Below are 16,384 nucleotides of genomic sequence, written 5' to 3'. Positions count from 1 at the left end.
GACAGGTAATATATCTGATTTTCAGTTCAGCATCTCTGTACTACTAAGTAGAGTGGTGTCTTACACCTGTAAGTGAAGCGTACATGGTTCAAGAAGATACTTTTTTGTTTTTTGGTTCCTCAGAACTTGGCTTTGACCTTCAAGTCTTATCTGTAAGATCATTGTACTTCTTTGGGTGTTTCCGGAGAGGGTGATACAAATTTAGCAATAGGATAGTCTGCTATCCTATTGGATATTGGAGCATACATAGAAAATAGATTGGAGCATACATAGAAAGCCAGTTATTTTGCAGTTTGCAGTTATGAACAGTTTGGGAACTGTGCCTGGAAAATCTGGTGGGTCCTCTGAAAGACCCTGATAAATAAAAGCTTTTCTTATGTCAAAGATCTCTAATTTTACCACATGTATAATCTTTACATTTCACCCTGCTTATCTTCAGTATATTTAACACCCTCTTATTCGCTATACCACTTAGTCACCTACATCCTACTCCCTGTTTAAAAAAGTAACCATCTGATCTCTCTCCTATCTGCTTTTGAGAGGAGAACAGTGGCTTTGCTACCCTCTTATTTACTGCCAGATTTTTATTAATAGCCATTAGGATTACAGGAATCAAAAATGATAAATTTAAACTAGATTTTAGATGTAGATCATTTTTTTTTCTTTTTGTAAAAATATGTGCCTGATACACTGAGTGGGGTATGTGTGCCCTAAGTGCACGTGGAAATCTACTTTCTGCTTTTGAAAGATCCTCTTGAAATGGTTTGTTCACCTCTTCAATAAGTCATCCTTTCCCTTTATCACAATCTCTCTCTTGGTCTTTTTACTCCTCAGACTTCTCTCTTGAGAACCTTTTTAAGCCCATTCCCTCTCTCTTACCACAGTGAATTTTACAGTCTTTTGCTGTGCATATTTTGATAATGATTTAAAATTCTTTTAGTATTTTTTGAGCAAGAAAACATTAAATTATTATTTGTGACAGCAGACGGTTGTGAAGTAAACTGATCATACATAAGACCTTTTTTTTGCATTTTTTTGTTTGTTTGTTTTGCCGTCTCTTATCTTTTTCAGAAACAATTTCAAGATTCCATCCAAGTGCATGAAATAGTGTTAAATAAAGCCCAAATTCCAATTTTGTGGTGATTGTTTCTCAAAGGTGGCTGTGATTTGAGAACATAGTAGAGCTGTAGTAAAAAGGCTCCTGCCATCTGTATCTCAGAACTGGGAAGCTCTAACCAATACTCCCATTTTCCTATATTGAAAAGGCCTCAGCTGATTGAGAGAGAGGGAAAACTCACAGAGATGTGACAAATATCTCAGTATAAGCAAATCCTATAAAAAGGGAGTACCATTAAAGGCAGGCATGTATTAATTCAATATATTTTTTTGATTTAAAGCAAAAATTGATTATATTGCAAAAACAGGAAGTCTAAGCTTTTCAGGTGGTCCTGGTCACAGGTGCTCTATATTTTGTTTCTTTCAAACTCCTGTTGTAGATTGACCTTCTGTATTGTCACTGTTTCACTTAGCAGTAGACTGACATAGTTTGAGATGTTACTGTTGCTGATAGAACCTTTGCATTCTTGGCAAACTCTTGCAGTGTATTGTCAATGATGCAGCTCAGTGCTTGATTTTTATTTCATAGGCATACAAAGACATTCAGGTACTTCTGCGTAAAGTTTTTAGAAAGAAAAATTTGCTGCTTATATAACTTAAGAATACTTCATTTCTCTTTTAGTATGCAATTATTACATTTTTTATGTGTCCTCTAAAAACATCTTTGGCTCTTGTTTTATAAATGTTTGTTTTAATTCACGTATATTAGCAATGATCACAGCATAGTGTCATGTCAGGCCCCTTACTAAAGGTGGAGAAGCATGGTTTGCGGGAGTGACTTGATTACCTCATTAGCTCAATGAATAAATATTTTTTAACAATACCTATGAACATTGAAACATAATAGGTTTCTGGTTTATGGAACAATGCTGCACAGCATTGTGTCTTAAGCAAAGAAAAATGGCTTTTTGCTCATGGTTAATTCTCTATAATACTAGCTAACTGTGATGACAATGTTAAGAACAGTACAAAACGAGCTCCTTGATGAATAGATAGGAAGCTCAAAATGGCCATGTAGCAGTAGTAATAAAAGCAAGATGAAGTTTCATTCAGAGAATATGGGCAGTAGAACAAAGACTCTTCACATTATTAGATGTAGAAAGCATTTCACTTTCTAAAATGCTGTAACAGAAGTTTTTACTTTCTCTGACAAATTAACTCTGTATATAATGTTATATATATATAACATTACACTGGTGTAATATATAACAGTATAATTTATACTGTCCTTATGAATTTCAGGCTACTAACATGGGAAGTGAAAGTTGTATATAGATACACAGAATACGTATCAATTGGATTTATTGAAAGACTTGTCTGGAATTATCATATTCCTAAATGTAGAGGCCTGCATCATGGCCCCTTACGTGTGCTAGCAAGCTAACATCAATTTGATTTTCATTTGGGAAAGCATTTTGATAGGACATCCTCTGCCAGTGAAATAAAATCTATGTGTTGAAAGAAAAGGTTAAAGGATCCAAGATTATTATTCAAAATAAGGGAGTTAACAAAATATATTTAAAAGAAGCAGCAGTTTCTTTATCATCATTGTACATTACATTTTTACAGTAATGGGATACCTGTGTGTGGGCCTGCAGCGTACCTTAGTGGAATTATTAAAAGCACCTGTGAAATTCTTCTAGAAGGCCAGAAATGTTCAAGACAATGGATGGTAGCTGTAGTATCTGAGCTGGTAAAAGTTAATTTAAGCAAGTGTAAGCCAGAAGGCTTCCAGATTTTTCATGTGCATAGTTTGCATCCTGTGCGCTACAGTTTACAGATGTTTTCATAGTCTTGGTTACATTTCTGTTGTACTGCTCATTATGTAGTGATAGATTAGTAGCAATTGGAGAATGCCCAATAGGCATTTCTGTAACAATAATAAAGGAAACCCACAGCAGGTGGCAGTTTGAGGCGGGAGACACATTTTTGGCACCATCTGAATAGTACTGCTGATTCTTCATCCTGATATGCAAATAAACAATGCAGCTAAGGTGTGGGGGGGTACAGGTCTTTGTGTGTGTGCTTTTTGTTGTTCTTTTTCTTGCTTTGTTTTTTGGTTTTGGTTTGTTTGCATGGTTGGTTGTTGGTTTTTTTTCCTTTTAGGAAATCTAGTTACCAAGACAATTTGGAACTGATAATGAAAGGCAAGTGTGCCTGTTGCTTAAAGGCCATTCAGTTGGGCTTCTTGGACAGAGAGGTGTTTTTTGTTTTTTGTTTTTCCTTGCATCATAGATAAAGAGAAAAAGTAAAATGCTCTATAAAGCATTCTATGTTACTGATAGCCTGATTTGATAAATAGATTGTTTTTAAGCATCTTGGCTGTAAGAAACCATTAATTGTGCTGTTGCTTATGTTGAAATAATTACTTTCTATTCAGCAAATGTTACTTGGAAAGTTGAAAAGAATGGTTTGAAAAATCAACTGAAAAGTACTCTTGCAAGAGACTTAAGCATTGTTTCCTATCACATTCTTTCTGCTGATCTCACTAAAACCAAAATACCTTGCATAAATATAATTGCAGCCCAGATGTAAGAAAATTCAAGTGTTAGACATTCTTTAAACTAATCAAACTAATCAAACTACACTTAGCACAAAAAAATAAGACCACCTCAATGAATAGAAACAACTATATTTACACATAGTCCTTCAAGTTGTAACCTGCATTGTTCTCCTGCTGTGTGGATGGGAAATGCTGCTGCTTTGGAGGGTAAATCCATGCTCCTTGCTGCTTTTTGAAGCAGGAAGTGCAGAAGATGACACCTGCGACAAGCAGAAACCCTGCTGAAATGAATCCTATATAAACTGCTCCTCCTGGTTCGTGCTTACTGCTTTCTGGAATGGTCTGGTCCAGGAAATTTGAAATGATTTCTCTCGTGTACCACGATGTCGGTACTAATCCAAAGATTCCCGCAAGAACGAAGCAGACTCCTCCAGCAAAGCAAGTGTGACTTTTGCTGTCAGTGTCCCCTCCCAGTTTTGTGCATTTCATTCCAACTGTAGTGATGCAGATGCCAAAAGCTGACAGGATGCAAGACAGTACCATGGTGGTCCGTGCAGCCTGGATGTAGACGGGCAGTGAGAGGACAGAGTATTTCAGGGTGCAGCTAAACATCCCGGTGCTGTACCACGTGCAGTCCATCCAAAGTCCTTGCATCTGTGTTATAGCTGTTATGATATTGGAACCAACATCTGCGTTTACCTTCCAGTTTGGCAACAAGGTGGCTGCGATGTCTCCAAAAGCACCAAACAAAGCCAGCATAAAAGCAAAGAACTGCAGACCTGCTGATGCCATGGTTATCTGCTGTCCCCTTTTGTCTGCCCGTTTCTCTCCTGTAAACGTGTGTAACTGGTTGGCAGCTTCGTAGCCGGGGCTGGAGCCGTCTGTGTGATAGGGAGGAAGGGGAGGAGGGGGAGGAGGAGAAGTGCAGCCAGAAAGAAAAAGAAATCAGCAAACAAAAAAAGCTTGCATTTGAAATCAGAGCTATCTGAATGAGTATCTGAACGTGACCCTGCAGCAGATGAGAGCAGCTGCATGCAAGGCACTTGAACGTAAATGGTGACAAATGGACAGTGTTAGCATGGCTTGTAAGAGGGGGCTGCTCTTTCATACGTGATTAAAAGCCATCAAACAAAACTTACTTTACTGGAGTTGCACTCAGTAATCATATACAGATTGCAGGCTTACTAGACAAATACACATTTTGAATGAAACGTTAGAAACTTGCAGGTTAGAAGCCACTGTAGAAAAACACATTGGTGAAAAATATATTCTACTCTTAATGCACCTTAAGTGTGTTGATGGATGTAATTGTAGCTCCTGTTGACTGTTTTTTAACAATGAACATTGTTATCTTTTGTTTAAAGTATAGTTCAAAGCAACCCTTTATTTCAGGTCTTTAAATATTGCCGTTCTCTTCTGTAGTAACTGATCCCAATTTTCATGTTTTTGAAGAAGAATAAGAAGGTGCTTAGTTTTTGCAATATTTCATGGTTGACTTACATAACTAACGTTTCTGAATCACTGTTTTATTTTCAGCCAGTGCTTCTCAGACCTTGACATAGATCAACAGTCTTAGCAAGTGGATTATAAGTGTGAATACGATGTGTTGTTGTCTATAAAATAAAATACTGGTTTTAATACTGATAAGGAACAACTCAGTTGTATAAGTGCATTTTTAATCAGAAAGCTATTGAAAATAATTTGCAAATTTACCATACAGTGGAAGATTTTAAAAATTGTTTAAAAAAAACAATCATGCATAAAGGATCAAGTTTAATTTGACAGAGTAGAACATTTGGGTAGCACGATGCACCTGTGAAGACAGAACTATTGGTGTTAGATCAGTTGGACCGCTGGGATAGCAGATGAAGAAAAATGGTTTGAAACAAGTGATGAGGATTATAAAAGGTGTACAGACTTCTGAGGGGGGATATATATTTGGCAGTTCTTGTTTTTTATCAGCATGATAAAGAAAGATCAATCTTTATGCTTTCACAGACATTCTGTCTAAATAAGACCAAGTTTAATGTTACTGTTCAGTACTGTTAAAACTTTTTTGAAAAGCCATAACAATAGGGATAAAGTTGAATTAAGTGGAGCACAAAATAACAGTGGCATTATACTCTTATTTCACCTTTTTGTACACAGAACTGCAATTTTTTGATCACTGTGTCTTTAGTAGCATTACATATCAAGTAATTCTCTAATTTTGTAGTGCAGTGTTAGTAATAAACTAGAATTTATATATTTTACTTAATTCAGGTAATTGTTTAAGGATGTGCTAACTCTGTCCAGCATAAACATATGTATATATCAAATGATTATAGTTAGGGTGAGTATGTTAACAGCTACTCTATTTAAAAATCTTATTTCCAAGTCTTTCCTATCTCCAGATCCCTTTGGTTTGTTCAGTATGTGTAGAGTTGCTTTGGCAAATATATATCATTTGCTATATCAGGCCCATGGGAAAGAGGTCTTATCTTTCTTTTACAGAAGGAACTGACATGTCTAGGTAGTTCAAAATCACTCAAAAGCATAATCTGGAAGAGCTAATTAGGATCTTGAGTTAGCCTTTTTATTGCATCCTTTTTAAAATTTCAGCATTTTCAAGCATGCAAACAAACCCAAAGCACTGCAAATGGTAATCATATATTATAATTAACAGGGTGAACTGATTTAAGGGCATGATAAATTCAACTATAAGCACTGTAAATGTAATAAAATACACAGTTATCATACATTTCTGTTTGTGTAGCACTTACTGCTCGATGTGAGGTCTGAGATGTTTTCTTCACTGTAGATATCTTGGAAAAATGCAGTTTCTCTTGAGTGGAACTGTCCCTTCTCATATAAAACTGCATTGGCATGTATTAACAAAATTTCTTGGAGTGTTGTTTTTTCTGTTCTCTACAGCAAGTGCAGTACTGTTGTTTGTTCCCTCTCTTAGTTCCATCTAGCAGAGAATAAAGGACTACTTTGTTTAATGAGTTTTGTTTGACAAACACTTAGTAAGGGAAAGCAAAGAGATTATAGAGAAAAATACATGGACGCCGTTCGTGCTAAATACATCATGATACCCAGCCTCTATGATGAAAACTGTAAACAGTGATTAAAAGGTGGAGTAAAATCTTGATAATCCAAAAACCATAGATTTATTAATTCAGGGATGGGGGTAGGTAGGATTCATTTAAGTTGATCTGAAAGCTAGACAATTTTCTTTTTTTTTTTTCCTTTCTTTCTCCTTTTTTTTTTTCATCACATATAATCTTATTATGAGTTTAAACTTCCTAGGAAAGAACTATGCAATGTATTTTAATTTCTAATTGGAACAGCAGCATATTTCCATTCAGCTACAGGTTTTCCTCATCTGTCCTTGATAGCTTTTGCCTTCTGTAGATCATCCTTTACTTTGTTATCATTCTATATAAAAGAATGAAGGAATAAAGCTACTAATAAAGTTTACATGGTAACTGCAATTTATTGGTGAAGTGGCCTCAGCAAGTCAGTATTAGAAACTGAGAGGCTGAGAGAAGTCTTGCTGCTTGCAGCAGTGATATAACTGTAGGTTCTGTTTCTGGCTTTCGGTTTCCTGTGTTCATCTTTGTGGTGCAAGATTTGGGGGATCAAAATTATTTTATTTTCATTTGCCAATGAGGAGGAATCCCTGGATTTGTTTCTTTAGACATGGTGACGTTTAACAACTTGTCAGCTCTCCCATCTGAGGGAAGCTTCTCAGTTCCCAGGCAGGCACTGGTGTGATGGTTCAGTAACTGCAGTATGAGCTAATATCATGTGTCTGTTCTGACATAACGTCTTTAGATGTGCTTCGGGGTTTTCCAGCTGGTCAAGAACTTTCTTACAGTACTGGCCAAACTGGTAGAAACTACTTTAAAAATCAAAATAAGCGGATAATATATAAATGCTGCAGTAATGTGTAATGTCTCATAAGTCTATTTGGGGTTCTTTGGAGCAGTCAGAGAATGTGTGGATGGACCACAGTGAGATTTACTTATGTTATGAGAAAACATTTGTGATGGCCTTTCCAAAGGTCTTGAAAGAATTAAATGGTCACAGAGTAAAGTAGAAAGGTCTTTACAGGGGAGAAATAGTTGGTTGGAAAACTAGATATGAATAGATGGGTAGAAATAAATGGTCAGTTTTCACACTGAATGGAGTTTAATTTATTAGTCGATTTGTAGAGTAAGTCTAAGTAAAAGCTTGTGCTGCATAACATCAACAGTCTGGAAAAATGTGAAGACCTATGAGAATTTTTGCTCATGAAAATTTTGAGAATAGTAAAGATGAGATTTAACTGAAAAATTGCAAAGGGAACTTTATAGTACTACTGATTTGATAAAGTATCAAATTGAAGTGAAGCATTAATATAAATGACGCAAGGGGAAGAACACACGTGCAGCAATAGTTGAATTCATTAATCTGTTTTTTTTGTTTGTTTCTTTGTTGTGTTGTGGGGTGGTTTTTTTTTGAGTTTTGTAGTGAAGTTCACTGTGGTACTTTGTAAAGCCATATCTTGATGGCTCCTTGCTCCATCAAAAAAGTGGTTGGTTAGTAAGGCAATCAGAAGTTTTAACTTCTGTATGAGAAACAATCTAGTGCCTTTTCATCCTGGAATGGTGATGTTTATGAGAAAGGCTAAGCTAAAGCACTGAGAAGTTCAAGGTATGATTGGGAAGGAAAATTCTATATTTTCCAGTATGATAAGAAGGAGTTGTATATTAAAAATAGCAGATGGCACAGCTACAAATTGAGAGAACTAGACTGCCTCCTCCATGCATAAACTAAAACCTTGTCTCCACACAGTACAGGGAAATGCACAATGCTTGCAGGCATTCAAAAGCAATTAGGCCAAATTCTTGGTAGAAAAATCCCTTGAAATTTAGTAAATGTGAAGACAACATTTTTAGCTAAGCAAGTCCCTGTGCACAGATTGCAGAAGAGTGGGCATCCTGGACAAGTTTTGCTGTGTGTTTGACTTGTTCTGGTACTCTTTCTCTGTACGTGTGCGTGCTGCTTATTAGACTTGGTGGACCTTTGTGTTGAACCATACTTATATATTCTTAGTTTACGTCAGAAAAAACACCAGTGCCTTTGCTACTTAAAAAATACTTTGGGAATTATTCTTAAAATGTAATATCAGCAGTAATAAACTTTTGTCTGAAAGCAGTTTTGACCTTTGTTGCTACCACTGCTCCTTCTGAAGAAGTAGGGAAGGAAACCAGATGAAGATGAGCACCGAAGGTATGAAAGAGATTATCGTCTAAATTGTAACTCAAAGCACAAAACGTTCAAGGGACTTTTTTTCAAGCCCTGGAGGTGATATGAGTCTAGTGGCAATGGAGTTAAGTTGTTACAAGGCTGTTGTTGCACAGGAAGTAGATTATTGCTATTAGTGCAGTGCTGCAGTTATTTTCTGCTGGAAAGGAACCAAAATGAAACCCTAATGTCAGAAGAAGACCACTATGAGACACATATATCTGGTGTTAGATCTAACATATGTCTGTAGTAGACAGGTACAGTGCTGGTACTGAACACTCTGTTGATGAAAGTGCTGATTTAGGACTATCTTTTAGGAACTCACACAGTCTATTTTAATGAAGTGTAATAAGTTTGCTTAGGTTTCAGTTCCCTATAGGAGAAAATTACAGCTTGGAAGGGAATATGTGAGTTTTCTTTTGATAAAGGCTAGTTGCGGATACATGCATTGCCCATTATGAGACCTTTATGTTTAACAATTAGTAAAATCGTCTCATTTAGGCTTATTCTAATTTCAAGTGTTGAGTTCATGAGCAAGGCAGCAGACTGAATTAAACTGTGCTGTCACGTGTTCCTCCTGCCTTACTAGAACATGAACCTTACTTGTACTCATATACTGAAACAGTAAGGGAGAACAGCTGTTATGCTACTGACAGTTCCTACCAGTAGGATAACTTTCATATTCATTATTTTATTAGAATTGAGTATTATTTTGTAAATATTACTAATGTACTTGGTGGGCAAAAGGAGTGTTACCAATAAAATTATCCTTTAAGAAAAGATAACATTTAATAAAATGAACTTGTGCATTCTAAGTGCTCTCGTGAACTCCGTTTTGGTTTTCATAATTCTTCTCTCTGTTTTATGCATATTAAAAAGGTTAGGGAAAAATAGCTTGTGTCATTGTAAAGGAGCGGCCCATTACAAGGAAAAAGCTTTGCCCTGTATCTGTTGCTATAGCTACCAGGCAGCTTTCCTGGGGTCCAAAGAAAACCATGTCTACAGTGGAACAAATGCTGAGGAGTGCTGCGTTTTGTTTCAGAAGCAGAAATTATTGCCCACTGGCCTTGAGATTGCAAATTGAGCTCTTTTTTACTCTTGAATTCTGCGCTGCTTCTAGATTGTGTTCTTCTTTCCTCTCCCTTAGAATTTTATTTTTAAATACGCAGGTCCTGCTCTCAACAACAAAAGCATCTTCATACCTCACTTAGGAGCAGTTCTGCAAATCTGGGGGGACTAAGAGAGATCCTAAATGGTCTCTGGTGGTTTTCTTGTCCCTAATTTTGTGGGGGAAAGGTATTTTTATATTGCATGATAAAAAAAGTAGATAAACATCCACATATATAAATAAGCTCTTAGTGTTTCTGTGCAAGGAGTTGGTTGTGTGAAGTATATATTTATGTTTCTAAAAGATCAACTTTTCAGACACTTGGTGTGAACACAAGCTTTCACTGTGTGCTGGTGGTCTTCCTGACAGGTAACAGCCTGTGACAAGTGTAGAAGCACATGAGAAATTCAGAAACTGCTTCGCAAAAGCATGTATGTGCATTTCTCTGCATATTCCTGTATGTCAGGTTTTGATTTGTCCTCTCGCTTGTAAATAAGCTGTGATTTTTTTTAATTTTCTTTTTTTTAAAACCATTTTTATATTTTAGTCCTTTAAACAAATTTTCTCTCTTGGTCTTTACCCTCTAGCTTACAGAAAAAGTGGAGAAGTGGAAAAAAACATTGTCTGAATGTGTTGTTTTTTTCAGGGTGTTTCAACATAATACAATGTCGCTGTAATTGCGTGACATATTGTGTGTGTTTTTATATGTACATCTGTGTATATAAAGTGTACATCTGTGCATCGAAGGCAGGATGTTGTTTCATTCTGTTTTCAGACACAGGGGAAGTGACAGGTCTGTGAACCAAGCTGATTTGAGAACTATAAAAGAATAAACAAACTTGAAAGAGAGATGTGTGGAAGCATTCAGCTATGATTTTGGATTAAGTGTGATGGAACACAGTGTAAATACAGAGCTCAGTTGTCACCTAAATTGAATGCAAATTTATTTCTACCCATCATTCCTTTGAATAGACTAGATTTTTAAAATCTTACTGTATTGAAAGGGAGGTTCTTGGCTTGCATTTTGCGAAAGCCCTAGAGCAGATGAAAATATATAGGGAGTGGGTTTGATTTCTAATTATAATACCATTTTTTTCCAACTGCCCTTCAGTCTGCAGATCAAATACTGTCTAGTAGAATTGTCTTGTGGAAGGATCTCAAGAAAGAAGTGCTAATTACTTTACAGATTACGTGGAAGTTGTTCTCAATGGAGAAGGTGCCATGGGGAAAAAAGTACGAAGGACTACTGGCATGTGAGCTAATTAGAAATATGTAGATAACTAAGAAAGACTAAAATTCTCCAGGGCTTTGAAAGTCAAGCCAAATCAAATACTATGACACTAGCCATCACACAGCTGTTACCTGTCACAATGTCTTCCTGTGTTCTGCCTGTTTCCTGCTGCCTCGCTTGTTAACTCTAAAGAAATAACACCTCTCAAAGGACTACATCTACTTAAATATTTGATATTTTGCTTTTCCTTATAGGTGGATGTGGCTGTAGTGCATTTCACTCCATTGGTGCAACCAAAGATACAGCAGCCGTTCGAGCTAGTAGAAAAAGTGGTTCGAAGTGCTTTTCAGTTTAGAAGAAAACACTGCTTCCGTGGAATTGAGTAAGGAACTTCCAAGAAAAATTCTCGGGCCATGTTTTTGTAAATGCTACTACATCAGTTGATAACACTTCTAGCCATGCATTTTATTTTATTCTCTCCATTTATAGATGTCATCATGGTTCATCAAATCTTTCCATTTCAGAATGATTTTTAGATACAGAACTGAAAGGTGAATGTGTCTCTGCTTTAGCTGTAGAATAATTACTCTGTGTTTCTGTTAGTGTAATTGAAGCTGTTAAAATTACTGGGATAAATTGGTGATCTTTCCAATAGTCTGTCTGTCTCTGATACTTTAAAGCAAATGGACAAGCAAACAAAACAAAACCACAAAATCAACATCAATTGTTGGATGAGTTCAAGAATAAAAGTCTCAAAATTCTGAATTGAAGCTTGCAGTGTGTGGGGAAAGAATTTGATCTGTGGGAACTGTTACTTATTTCGAGGGATAGTGGCAAAAGGTCAAATTCTTGTTTCGGTGCCTGCCCTTGTATGGAGTTCTTATTGCCTCTTTAAAAAGCCCCACGTCTTGCTGAGAGAATTTACTAGGTTCTGTAACTGATGCAGGAAAACTTCTGTCTGTTCTCCAGGGGTCCTGTTAAAACTCTAGCACAGACACGTGTCTGACTTGGTATGGGAAAAGCTGGCATTCAGCCTTGTGGAAATATGGGACATGGCTGGGGTGAGGTACTAGAGGCATACAACTATAGTTTTGGCTAACTGAAATTTGCTGGCCAAAGTTTGGAAGCAGTTTAGAATTAGAAAGGATAAGACCTTGTTGAACTACATGCCTTATTTGTTGCTATTTTGAAGGTGAACAGAGAATTTTGCCTCTAGTTTTCAGATGGGGTAGTGTTATATTTTTTCTGCCTGAGGCACTGTATGATATTAATGTCTGGGATGTAAACATTTGATCAAAAGTGAAAGTTGCTTCACCTGTGCTAACGTTTGAGTATCCATTTGGAGGTGGTGAGAAAATGAGTTATCCAAACTGTCTGGGTTTGTATTTGATTTACTTTTTTTTTTTCTTCATGAAACAGTGGCTTCAGTTGACAATATAAGTAGAAGGCGCACACAGTCAGCATGTATATGTTATGCAGAATATTTGTGCCAAAGTGTTTTTTTAATAAAATAATCGACTATTGTGTAATTTGAAATAGCTAATAAGCGTTCCGCATTCTTTTGCAACAAGAAGGCAAATCTGAATTTTTGGACATCACATAGTCCACAACAGATTAACATGCTTTAGCCCTAGCATGCAGCAAAGAACCACAATCCTCTTATTCTTCAGTTGACCTGAAAAAAAATTAGCAACTTCTAGTGCATAATGGAGTTATTGCATTAGTTACAAGGTACTGTATAAAAACAAAAATCAGTGTACATCTGTGTGCAACTTCTGACACCTGAGTGAGACGTGGCATGCTGGATTAAAATACTAAATCGATGAAGAAAAATAGTTTGATTTACTGCTCATGTATGTTTATAAGATGATTCGTGGCCTGTATATAAAAGGTGATTAAATATATTTGGCTTGAGGAACACCTTTTAACTATTAGTTCAAAGGTGAGAATAACTTAAGAAAGGATCAAAATCCTGATCCATTTTAACCTTGCTGACAACGCTTCTGAAAATATTGGAGAAATTTTTAATCAAGACCTTGTGGCACACTACTTTAAACCAGGTTGTTCCTAGAAATTCCATCCTTCTCTTGTCTTTTTAAAGCCCTTTTTAGCTTTGTGCTCTGTCTCCACCAAGAGACAACTTTCATTTATACAAAGCCTTCTGACTAGCTTGTCCAGGCAACCTGCAAAGCACACTCTGGGGGCGTGGGATGTGCTATTGTATTCGCTGCACAGCATTTTTAGGTCTTATGTATGTAAGACAAAGGCAGGTAATTTGAAAATTGAGACATGCACATCAACCATGTGCAAATTGTCTGCCTTCCTGGCCTATCGTAGACAGAATGATTGCAAGTAAGAGCTAGTCAGCTAGTACTTGCAGTAGTTGGCACTTTGTTAATGCATTTTTGCAAGACATTAAAAATCACTTGAACTAGTATTATTATGATTTGGGGAACTTGTGAAAGAAAGATGCTAATGTGTCAGGTCACAGAGTACATGAGCTTATTTGACCATCTGTGAACAGTGACAGAGCAGAAAATGAAATCTAGGACTCCAGGCACATCTTCCATATTAAAACATGAACAATAATTAAATATTACTTTCTTCCTCTTTTGCTTTTTTTTCTGGCATTGGAATCACACTATTAATGACAAGTGATAACAATATCTGGCCCATTGGAATGATACATCCTAAAAAAAAAGTTATGTGCAAAATAGATCAGGACAAAACAAATTTGAATCTGTTGTTGCTCTCTAAATATTAGGCTAGTTCCAAGAAGGCTCTATGACAGCATCCATACCCAAAAGCTCTTTTTTTTAATATTTTGAATCATGAGCATATAGCATGTGTTTAATGTACAAGATATAACAACATGGGAAAGTATATGCATAAATTGCATTTGCAGAAAAATGGCCCTTGTATAGTTGCATTTGGGTAGACACTGGCCTATATTAAGAGTATGTAGAAGCCCAAGAGAACTTTGCCTCTCTTAGGGGAAACTTAATTGTCTGAATTATTTGAACTTGTCTTTCTGCTCTTTGCCCCTGCCTTTAGGACCTTGTTTCCTGAAAGTGAACGTTTGAAAAAAACAGAAGAGTTGATGATGGCAGCAGATGTTGATCCAACTCTGCGTCCTTTTCAGCTGTCCATGTCACACTTCAGAAATTTGTGCAATACATACAGGAAAATGTGTGAGGAAGACCCAAGCCTTTTTGCATACAATTACAGAGAAGAACTGAAGCAGAAGAAACGGCAGCATTTACCTAAAAGTATCAGTCAGACAGAGCAAACTGAAGAGGAAAATTAGCTGTAACAGCAGCGAACTGAATCTGGATTTAACTCATTGATGATGCTGACTGGTGTTGACTTGCATATTCCTACATCTGTTCGGGTATGGAAGAAATACTTTGGAAAAAGTGGTGGAGAGGGCTTTTCCATTTTATTTATTCATTTCATTCAGCTGTAGACAAAAGTTATAGGACAGTCCAGTTACAAGGTGCCTACAGGTGGTTCTTGCTTGAGGGGAATGGACAGAACGAATACCCAGAACAAGGTATGTCAGGAGATATGTAATTAAGTTGGAATAATTAAGTTTGTATGAATGTGAGTGCATTATTGCAACAAAGAAAGTAACAAATTTTTCATACTTCAGCATGTAAGAAAGATGTTGTTTGGGGTTTTGTGCTCTTTTTATCTGGGAAAATCCTACTGTGCAGAGTAATTTAAAAAACAAAACCAAAAGCCTTGTATAAATATACTCAAGTGACTGGCTTACAGGAGGATAAAGTGCACAGATTGCCTCAAGGTCTGCTAATACTCTTCTCATGTATACAAAAGCAAAGAACTTGGGATTTTAAGCTCTAACCAGAGAAAAGCAGCATGATAAAAAGTAGAAAACATGGCTAAGTACAATACTTGTGTCTTTTACTGTACAGGCTGGTAGAGAAAATAAAAAATACAGTCAAATAAAAGATTACAGGCCAAGCTTTGTTTTTTTTGTATTTACACATATATATAAGTATAAACAGCATCTCGAAACATACAAAAATGTAATTTCTGCACTATTGTGCACTAAAACACGTTAAAATAACTTAATTCTGCTTTAAATAAAGCAAAAATGAAAACCAAAGAAATTAAATGCCCAAGGTATTGAAGAAGTCATTTTGTAATGCTGCTTTCCACTGCAATGCCCCTCTGCCACTCGCTAGCACCTTTTCCGCATAATTTAAAGTACTAACAAGGCCCTTCTGCCCCTCCCCAAGAATTCTACATGATCTCAGTAACTGCTTGAAAGGGATGAACTAATTTACAGACCTTGGCCAACTTAATCTATTTTTGATCCACAATAAATTAAAATAACTTAAGAATCCTTTACAGCTGTTCTTGTGGAAAAAAATGTATTAGTGCACAAAATCAGATAGTAGTTTTGCTGCGGCTTCCATGAATTCACTGGTTTTAAAGCAAAATAAGTTTGTTGAATTTTATGTGGACTTCAAATGAACATTTTCAAGCTAGGATTTTCCATGCCTCTCCACAGCTTCATAAAAACAGTCCTCATTAACTACAGACGTTAAACTCTGGACGCTAAATTCCCTCTCTAAAATAGAGTTCAGATCCAGGTTTGCAGCATCAGAGTGACTGTCAAGGGATTGATGACGTTCTTGCATTGCCGTCAAAGTTCCTCTGTTACGCTTTGTGCTGTTTACTTTTCGCTTCACTGGGCAGAAGTGGCCACGCACCAGCTTTGGATGGTCTCCTGTCTTGAAACGATCTCCTTCCTCCTTTTCAGCAGCTTGATCTCGTTCAGAGTCAGTACTAGGTTCCTCTGAAATCTTCAGCTGTTGGAACTGTATTTCAATGTCTTTAGTAGGGCTGCCCTTCTTTAGGCTCTGATAGTCATCATCGTCATCATCACTGAGAATATCAGATTCCTTGACAAGAGCATTAGAAAAGTCAGAGGCACAGCTCTGTACGTGTTTCTCAGGAGATGAGTTTTTGGGCTCCTGTATGCTCTCTGTGGTGTGGCAGCTGCTGCTCTGAGTGCTGCTGCTCAGGCTGCACTCATCAGAATCCTGGAAGGTGCCCTTCCCCTGCTCACCGTTCCACTCACTGCTGGGTGAACTCTTCAGTACCTTCAGGGACCTTGTGGAAG

At 36.8% G+C, this 16,384-nt stretch overlaps 3 protein-coding genes across 10 annotated transcripts in view; 1 reads left to right on the top strand and 2 right to left on the bottom strand.

Annotated features, from left to right (window-relative positions):
• TFB1M (transcription factor B1, mitochondrial) overlaps window positions 1–15,205 on the top strand; it is a 27,157-nt gene extending 11,952 nt beyond the window's left edge. For both annotated transcript variants that reach the window (XM_068677164.1, XM_068677165.1), the window contains exons 7-8: window positions 11,487–11,614; window positions 14,287–15,205. In XM_068677164.1, coding sequence (XP_068533265.1) covers window positions 11,487–11,614; window positions 14,287–14,539 — 381 coding nt within the window. In that variant the 3' untranslated portion in view covers window positions 14,540–15,205. The remainder of the gene's footprint in view (window positions 1–11,486; window positions 11,615–14,286) is intronic.
• On the bottom strand, window positions 3,733–6,571 carry CLDN20 (claudin 20). Its single transcript, XM_068677166.1, has 2 exons — window positions 6,382–6,571; window positions 3,733–4,500 (listed from the first exon to the last, which is right to left on the bottom strand). The coding sequence occupies exon 2, from the start codon at window positions 4,409–4,411 to the stop codon at window positions 3,752–3,754; it is 660 nt and encodes a 219-aa protein (XP_068533267.1). The 5' UTR covers window positions 4,412–4,500; window positions 6,382–6,571; the 3' UTR covers window positions 3,733–3,751.
• Window positions 15,201–16,384, bottom strand: part of TIAM2 (TIAM Rac1 associated GEF 2) — a 170,383-nt gene continuing 169,199 nt past the window's right edge. For all 7 annotated transcript variants that reach the window (XM_068677152.1, XM_068677155.1, XM_068677153.1 and 4 more), the window contains one exon: window positions 15,201–16,384. In XM_068677152.1, the coding sequence (XP_068533253.1) occupies window positions 15,744–16,384 (641 nt within the window). In that variant the 3' untranslated portion in view covers window positions 15,201–15,743.

This window comes from Anas acuta, chromosome 3 (genome assembly GCF_963932015.1).
Source record: "Anas acuta chromosome 3, bAnaAcu1.1, whole genome shotgun sequence".
NCBI classification, from domain to species: Eukaryota; Metazoa; Chordata; class Aves; order Anseriformes; family Anatidae; genus Anas; species Anas acuta.
Note: the sequence above shows the minus strand (reverse complement) of the source record. Positions and strands in the feature narration are given on the sequence as shown.

Coding starts and splice junctions, on each gene's coding strand:
- CLDN20 (XM_068677166.1), bottom strand. CDS start 4,411: ATGGCATCAGCAGGTCTGCAGTTCTTTGCTTTTATGCTGGCTTTGTTT.